At 42.2% G+C, this 8,911-nt stretch overlaps 1 protein-coding gene across 1 annotated transcript; it reads right to left on the reverse strand.

Moving 5' to 3' along the window:
- Nucleotides 1-4,433: 4,433 nt before the first annotated feature.
- On the reverse strand, nucleotides 4,434-8,257 carry LOC120678578 (transmembrane 9 superfamily member 9-like). The gene is made up of 7 exons (XM_039959830.1): nucleotides 7,990-8,257; nucleotides 6,947-7,111; nucleotides 6,749-6,858; nucleotides 6,554-6,662; nucleotides 6,358-6,470; nucleotides 6,102-6,255; nucleotides 4,434-5,962 (listed from the first exon to the last, which is right to left on the reverse strand). The coding sequence occupies exons 1-7, from the start codon at nucleotides 8,098-8,100 to the stop codon at nucleotides 4,805-4,807; spliced, it is 1,920 nt and encodes a 639-aa protein (XP_039815764.1). The 5' UTR covers nucleotides 8,101-8,257; the 3' UTR covers nucleotides 4,434-4,804.
- Between the last annotated feature and the right edge of the window lie 654 nt (nucleotides 8,258-8,911).

The following is an 8,911-nucleotide window of genomic DNA, read 5'->3' on the forward strand; positions in this document are numbered from 1 at the left end:
TAACTGAGCCCTCCCAGGCCACCAAGATGGCACTCAATTAGCATTTAGCAGCATGAATACTTTAGTTTACTGTTGGAAATGTTGCTGCTGATAGGTGTGGTCACTTGTGGGTTTTGCACTCAAAGTGCTGTGCTGTGGCACACTGCCCTACCCATGATATGGCTTTTGCTCTGCCCCACATGGTTTTTCCAGCTGCCAGTGCTGTCCCTCTCCATTAGTTTATGGTTAGGGTTTTGTTTGATTGGGGTTCAGGGAGCGTGACATGTCTCTGCAATGGACAATTTGTGGATCATGTATCTGCTGACTGCTGATCTCTCAGTTTGGTGAGGCAGCGGTCGTTTGCTGGTTGTCAATTTGTCTTAGTGCGTGGTTGCTCAGTTCTAGATGTTGATATCTTTATCCTTGTGAATTTGATCTTCCTGATTTTCTCGACGAGTGGAAGACACCCATAGAGTTGGAGCACCAACAGAATCTCAATTTCTTCAAACAACAACAACAAAAAGAAGAAGAAGCAAAACAAGTTCATAAACATGGTGTGGTTTTTGTATGCATAGAGTATTTTGATTTCTTCGGCTCGAATTTGAGTGTTAACTTTTTACTGATAGGAAACCCATTCTTCTTGTTCAGTCCCATCCTTTCAGCAGAAGGACAGAAAGGTAAGCTTCACGAGTGCCGTGTACTGGTCAATGCTTCTAGGACAGTGTCTTGACGATAGGCGGTCTCAAATTTTGTTAAAAGACAGGGCCCTAGAGCACATGTTCTGTTCAGGAGCATGATGGACCTAGTTGACCTTTAAGTCTGTGAAAAGCACAAATTTGCAGTGAATTTTTGTTTCGTAGCCATGAAAAGAAGGGAAAGCGTTTCATGGTCCCTCATCTACCGAGCCAGACCATGTCTCAACTTTGAAACCGTGTGTCTCCATTTTATCAAAGGGAGAGCTTTTACTGCAATTAGCTATCCAAAAAACTTAGGGCACCCTTTCCATTGATGTAAAGCTCTGTTTGTTATCTCTTGATCTTTTGCATAAATATACACATTCTTTTTCATCCTGCAGTGTAGTATTAACATATACTATTTCACACAAAAAGATGATATTCCTTAGAGAGCTAGCTAATTTTGCATTTAGAAATGACACTAGATAAAAGGGAACTCAAACATGAACTGTATACCTGTGTCTCTCAACAACTGTTACATAACGCCCCTGAAATAAAATTAATAAAACTATATATAATGAGACAATTAGGATCCTAGGACAAAGTTTTAGTCCCATCATATCAGATGCATGTTTGGACGCCAATTAGAAGTATTAAATGTAGACTAATTATAAAATTAATTGCATAAATGGAGGCTAATTCATGAGATGAATTCATTAAGTCTAATTGGATCATAATCTGTCAATATTGTGCTACAGTAAATATATGCTAATTATTAATTAATTAGGTATTCACGAGATGAATCCATTAAGTCTAATTAGATCATAATTTGTTAATAGTGTGCTACAGTAAATATGTGCTAATTATTAATTAATTAGATTTAATGGATTCATTTTGACAATTAGCCATAAGTTATGCACTTGGTTTTGTCATCAGTGCTTTTTTAGTCTATCTGATCGGTGTCAAAAGAGAGCTAAAGTTTAGTCTTTCAAGAGTGTGGCGCGTTGCTTCTTGTAAATGATATCCTTTGTCCTTATCCATGCCATTGATTTGACTTGTGTTTCTTTAAAGAAAAACACAGTAACCGCATCCAGGCTGCTCCTACGTGCCACATCGACCATCTCAGCACTGCACATCGATCTTACATTCAGGGTTTTTTTTTACCGACCGGTGGGACAAAACCGCCGCCCACCGGTAGCGGTAAACCGGACCGATTTGACCGGTTACTAGAAAAAACCGGCCAAATTCAAAATCCAAACCAAAAACTCATGTTCAACCGGTTCCTATCGGCTAGCCGACCGGTTTGACCGGTTACCGGTCGGTTTGAGTGGTAACCGGCCAAATTCAATTTTTTTTAAATTCAAATGCCCGCAAAGTATACTAAATGAATGTTTATATAACATGTTTTAGTCTAAATGAACCCTCCGACCCTCTTTTGTACTACTTTTACATTGTATTTGTATATTTTTGTATGCACGCTTTTTTTTGTTTAACTTCAAATGCTCGCAAAGTATACTAAATAAACGAATATTTGAAATAATTTGATACTATTAGATTCGTCGCAGCTTGAAGTATTTTTATGAATTTTTTGGGATTTTTTCATTTTTTAGAATTCAAATTTGAATTTTGAATTTGGGCCGGTTTGAAATCGGCCGGAACCGGAACCGGTCCGGTTTTACCGGTAACTGACCAGTTACCGGTAAAACCGGACCGGTTCCGGTCGGGATTTTTAACCCTGCTTACATTTGATTCCTTTTCTCTTTCCCGGTTGACACATATACATTTGCCTTGAGACTTGGTGTCTCTCAGGGAATAATTGTCGATATGCCTGGGTCCAGTTCAGGACATCATGGGTGAATGCATTGTTTAATCATTGCCTAATTGTCATGTATTTCAGGTAAGATATGTATCAGGCATGTGATGCCCCTTAGCCAGCTCATGCGTGGTGGTTGGTCATCCATGATAACGGGGGTTTTCACGCACAGTTTGAAAATATTTACAGGAACCAAGACTCTGGTATTATATTTATGTCTTCAGTACCTATTGTAAAAGAATCTGTGTTGCAATTCGAAAATTCATTATATTTGTATTTAAAAGTAATTTTATATGGCTATAAGTTTGTTGTTATAAGCATTATATTATGAAGGATATTAAAAGTCAAATGTAAATGTTAGTATTGGAGACCGCTCGCCTTTTGGGATAGACTATGTTTGTTGCATTGTTGAAACTTTATTGAATTTAATATCCATGATCTATAAATTGTAGCTCGTATTCTTAGTGCACTGTTTAAATTATGATACCCATAATTTGTACATAAATAAATGCTCTCTACGGTCAGATTATGGACTGGAAGCTCGTTAACTGGCTCCTGGTTCGTGATTTCAGCCATAAGCCCATAAGTGAGCCAAGGAGCAGGCCAACAAGCCGAAGTGCCGAACAACCCTGCTGTAGAATGGATTTGATACGCCCTTGGCTAAATCTGAATCTGTATGTAGAATCGATTTGATAGGCCCTTGGCTAAATCTGAACTTGTATGTTCGTGCATCTGTTTTTTTTAGCTAAAATGATCCTGTGTGCATGTGTGCCTGCAGAAACAAGTTCTATTGCTGATAGCAGTGATTTTAAATATGATCAGCTCTGTTGTGATGTTGGTGCTTCATAGCAGTGCTTGTTCTTTGAAACTAGAGTCGTTTTACCACAGTTTTTAGCATCTAACCACTTCACCTGCCAAACAGAGTGCGAAACAACAAAGGAATCCATCAGGAAGCGTGGCGAGTAAACAATAGTGTTGACAGGGATCACAAATACACCATCCCATAGCAGAATAGCATCCTCTCCACTATGCTTATTATGGTGCATGGTCGCGATGACACATTTCATTCTGTTTTGTTGCTACCGTTTCTTCAATGAAGTCTTTTGCATCTCGTGTAGGAATTTGGGATTGGGTTTCTAATAATACTTCAATTTTTTCTTTGACATGTACCTTGATCGTTATTTATAATTTGTAGTATTTGTTAATATCTTTTTTACTTCAATTTTAACAAATATGTACTTTATTATAATATTTTGAAGTGGTCAGAACATTGACTTATTTGTTCATTTTGTAGGATAATTTGTTCGGTTAGTTTTATTTATCTGTTCGCAATATTCATGGGACCAAATGTTCCAGATGTTTAATGTTTTGTTCGTTGTACATTATTATTTATTCGATATGTTTAATTTTTAGTTCGTAAAATTAATTATTTGTTTGTGTTGTTAAATTTTTTGTTCCCAGAATCCGAAATTAATTATCTAGTATTAAAAATATTTTTTTTATTAAAATCATCCAGATATATTCATGTGTGGTCTTGTTTTGAAGATTTTATCATAAGATGGTGCAATCAGAATTTAATTTAAATATATGGTTTAAGATTTATTATTTTTTAATCTTCAACATGTTTGCATGCAGATGATGTAAGAAGATTTGACACTTTTGCATGTTGCATTTGCAGACTACCCACGTATTGATTTTTGTATGGACCAAAATTCAATTGGGCCGTAGTAAGTTGGTGGAGGTTTGGATCAGCTTCAGGCAATAGGAAAAAAATTATCACATTCTGCGATGCATAACCGTCCCCACATTTTGAGTGTTCGTTTGGAATCCCGCTACTCTTTAGTCAAACTGTTAGGAATATAATGAGTTCTGATGTACAACCATCCGTTTGAACAAATGAGAACATAGGAATTATGATGTACAGCTAATATAAAAAACTGTAATCTCCGAAAAAAAATACCACTAGCTATTCAAACATTTTATCTGTGATGTATCTTTTGGAAGTCAACAAGTACATAGATTCTGACATGAACAAGAAATAGATTACTCAGCATTCGTATACAGGTTGCTCTGCAAGGAGCGCTTAATAAGCATACATCCTGGTAGTCCAAAGGCACAACCCAAAATAGAAGACAAAATAGAGAAGCAGAAAAATCACTATGCTAGCTATAATAGCTGAATTACATGATAATAACGAATTGCCACTTCATGATAACTATCAGCTTTGAGAACTGAAAACAAAAGGCTGCTCAGCTAATTTCAGGGGTTCTGTAGAATTTTTTATCCACAGAATCTGTCTTCCTTCATGGCAAAAAAGTAGGCAAGAGATCACTTCACCTTATTCAATCTTGACAGAAGAGTAAATCAGCCTTGTGAACAGGAAGCAAGCATAGAACCCGATTGTGCCAGTCAAGGCAAAGAAGGCATAGGAGGCAATGAGCATGTAGCCAAAGTACAGAACGGCAGAGACAAACTTGGTGATCTCTAGCTTTGTGAAGAAATAGAAGGTTGCATACAAGAACAGGTAAAGAGCAGAGGAACCTGATGTCAAGTATGACCTCCACCACCACAAGTAATCCTCACTGCAGAGCTGGAAGTAGCAGAGCACAATTGAGATCTCAGCACATGTGACAATAAGGATCAGGAAGACGAGGAAGAGAAACCCAAAGATGTAGTAGAACTGTTGCAGCCAGATGGACGTAAGAATGAAGAAGAGCTCAATGAACACAGCTCCAAAGGGAAGGATCCCTCCGATCAAAATTGAAAATATCGGGTTCATGTACCAGGCCTGCTCAGGGATCTGTCTCGGTATCTTGTTTGTCTTCACAGGATCTTCAATGGTAGGTTTCTTGAAGCCAAGGAAGCTTCCAACAAAAACCAATGGCACTGAGATACCGAACCAAAGGAGGACAAGAGCAAACATGGTAGTGAATGGTACAGCACCTGAGGACTTCTGCCCCCAGATAAGAGCATTCAAGAAGAAGAAAATAGCAAACACGCTGCCAGGGAAAGTGAAGGCTGTCCTCAAGGCAATGTTCTTCCATTCTGAGCCCTTGAACAACTTGTAGAGACGTGAAGAAGAGTAGCCAGCAAGCAGGCCCATGAATACCCACAGCAGGAGCATAGCTGTCATTAGTCCACCCCTATTTGATGGAGAAAGGAAGCCAAGAACCGCAAATACCATGGTGACAAGCAGCATGCCAAAGAACTGGACACCGGTGCCAACATAGACACAGAGCAAGTCAGAGTTTGATGGAGGCCTGAAAGCATCACCATGTACTAGCTTCCATCCAGTCTCTTCTTGGGCCTCTTCCTGAGTCTCAAGCTGGTTATATTTGGAAATATCCCGGTAAAGGGTACGGAGCATGATCATTGCAACCATTCCAGAAAGAAAGAGAACGATCATGAGAGAATTCACAATGGAGAACCAGTGGATCTGATCATCTGTCATTAGCAAATAGCTGTCCCACCGAGATGCCCACTTGATATCACTCTCCTGAAAATTGACAGAGTAGTTCAGAAATGAAGAAACACACGGTTTTCATGTTTCACTTATTGTTTACTAGGAAGTACAACAGGTACTATGACCACTTGTTCCAAGTACAAGAAAAATCTTGTGTATATTGCATGCTGACCTTGAAATCCACATCATAAGTAAATATTATGTCCTTGCCAACTTCAACCTCCTGAGGAGATTCGGATGATGTAATAACACGTTGAGCATGAGGATCACATGTTGTCAGGCGGGTCTTCTTATCATTCCACTTCCCTTCATATTCATGCTTAACACTGCAGATCACGTCATTTTTGTGATTAAATGTAACTGGGAGGATGTGAACATTCAAATACTTCAGAATATAATTGTTTAAAACATCAACAACTGAAATATACCTGTATGGTTTCACTTCAAAGGCCACAATCCTGGAAACATCCCTTTGCTGATCCCTGTGACATTTCACTGTAAAGGACAAATGGTTGTGGATGAAGTACTTTTCATCCTTGCTCTGCCAAATAAATAAAATGCTCAAGTTCATGTTGTAAACTTCACATTGATATGACATTTTATCAATATGGTATAGCTACTTACCCCCAAGTATTTTCCTTTAGCTCCAACATGGAATCCATGTTGATAGAAATAAGCATCTTCTCGATCCATTCTTTGAATAGGAACAACTAGAGGTAGGTTGTCAAGAATCCTGTTGATTTAGAGAAATTCATGTTTACAACAACTAAAGGATAAGAATAATTGGTCAAGAATGAAGAAGCTAAATTATTGACGTACATGTTGACGCGGTACTCATCTTCAATCTTTTCCTTGAGAAGCTTTTCCTCTTTCTCCCTGACAGAAATCTTGCAAACGATTTGACACATCTGAGGCTCCCTCATTTCAAACTGGAAAGCATACATGAGAAAAAGTTAGCAGTAATCCTAATATGTTAAACAGTGATCCATGAAACCAATGTACAGTGATAGAACAAACCGTATATGGAGAGTTCTCAATGCGGTCACCGCGAAGAACTTCACCAAGGTTTTCAGCACTGTCAACTATTGTATCGGGCTTGCAGAACGGGAGAGAATAGTAGGAGTAGGGCAGTTGGGTCTTGATTGAAGTCAGCTTGTTGACTTTCACGAGGAGACGATCTTTCTGTAAGATGGATCAGAAGAAATAATTCTTAGAAACTAGTAGTATTAAGCTAGCAGTCACAAATAACAAAACTGCAAGAATATTTTTCAGTAAGTATGGCACATGTCTCCAGCCCTTTCAAGGAATAAGACGTCATAATACAATGCAAAATGCTGCCAACTATACCATTTAAATAATTCAAACGGCACTCCACATGAATATATCACCTATCCCCTATACTAATAACAAGTAGGAATGTAGGAGCACACCAGGTCAGATAATGAAAAATAAAAAAAATAAAACATATACCAAAACATAAACCATGTATAAAAAATCTTACAGATTAACGGGAAAAAAAGAAGTGCTACTACTGTCACGATCCCAGGGGGTGAAAAACTAAGATCTCCACAGCTACAGTGGTTAAATGCTAGAAAAAAATTAATGGAAACTAAATTCCAGAACAGTCATAACAAAAACAAATCGTCACCGACAACGACCAACACTTAATAAACATGTAAAAACCCAATACGCTCCTTTGGTGATGTTGTCAGCCCCCAGCACTGGGCAATCGCGAATGTAAAATTTTGCAGCTCTGCCCCGAGGGCCACCGGAGGCGAGTCGCGACTCATCGCGCGCCTGGATCAGCCCCTCCGCCGTATGCTCGGGACCCAGACGCGAGCAGACTCACGCATGATGCCGACAGCGACCAGGTATTCGATCCGACGAGTCTAGCAACCACAACTTTCTTTCCTCACGACAAGCACCAGAGAATCAGGCAAGCCTTCAGAATTAGGTCCTGTCCTTTTCCTTTGCCACCGATCTCCGAGGTCCGAGCAGCACCGCACAGCAACCACGCTTGCCAGATGTGGGTGGGGGTGGGGGGGGGGAGCGAGCCGCACCTTCTCGAAGTCGTTGGGCGCGACGCCGGGGAGGTAGAAGCCCGTGGCGGGCGGCGCGAGCGCGGCGAGGCAGAGTGCGGCGATGGCGACGGCCCACGCCGGCGGCGCCATGGCGGGTGGGCGGAGTGGTGCGGCGCTCGCGGCTTCCCCCCGGCGCGGTGGGCGGAGAGAGGAAGGGAGCAACAGGAAGGCGGCGGGGGCGGGCGGGGGCGGCGGGGGCGGGGGCGGGGGCGGCGACCAAGGACGAGATGGCGCTTTTCCGCTGCGGCGCGCGACGAGGTGCGGGGGTGGTGGTGGTGGTTTAATGGAGGTGGGCGCGGTGCCACCCCACGCGGGCCCGGAGGCGCGCGGCCTGCCTCACCTGATGCATCACCGACACGTGGGCCCGTTACATTAGTTCCGCCTTGTGACCCCACAGTACAGCGGCTTGTCCGGTGTATCTACGCTGCGGTAATCGGATAAACTCGGGATCACGGCTTTACCGCCAGGTGCGCTTTGGCCTTTGGGTGGTCCCATCTGTCAGCGAGAAGCACGAGATTCGGCGCCCACCGATCTTGGAGTAGAGACTTCGCTGACACGAGGGCTAGAATGTCAGGTAGCATGTCGGTCCCACCGCTCAGTAACCACGCTTGCGGCTTGCGCCTGGCCACGGGTTGGTAGTAGCCACCAGCGGCGAGAGAAAGAGAGGGCCGGGAACGTCTCACCTACGTGATGACAACACGAGAGCTTTGCTTGCGTTCGTGCCAAACGATTCGGGAGGTGGGGCCCAAACTAGCCTCCGGAAGGGTCAAGACGGGCCCGCGCGTCAGCGGGTGCGTTAGGTGCGCGCCACGGAAAGAAAAGGTGAGTTTGGTGCGCGCGCGTTGTTGCGGTGGTGGGGGTGCACGTACGGGCACGACCGGACCGTAAGCCGGCCGGCGCG

This window comes from Panicum virgatum, chromosome 6N, assembly GCF_016808335.1.
Source record: "Panicum virgatum strain AP13 chromosome 6N, P.virgatum_v5, whole genome shotgun sequence".
In the NCBI taxonomy this organism is placed as follows: Eukaryota; Viridiplantae; Streptophyta; class Magnoliopsida; order Poales; family Poaceae; genus Panicum; species Panicum virgatum.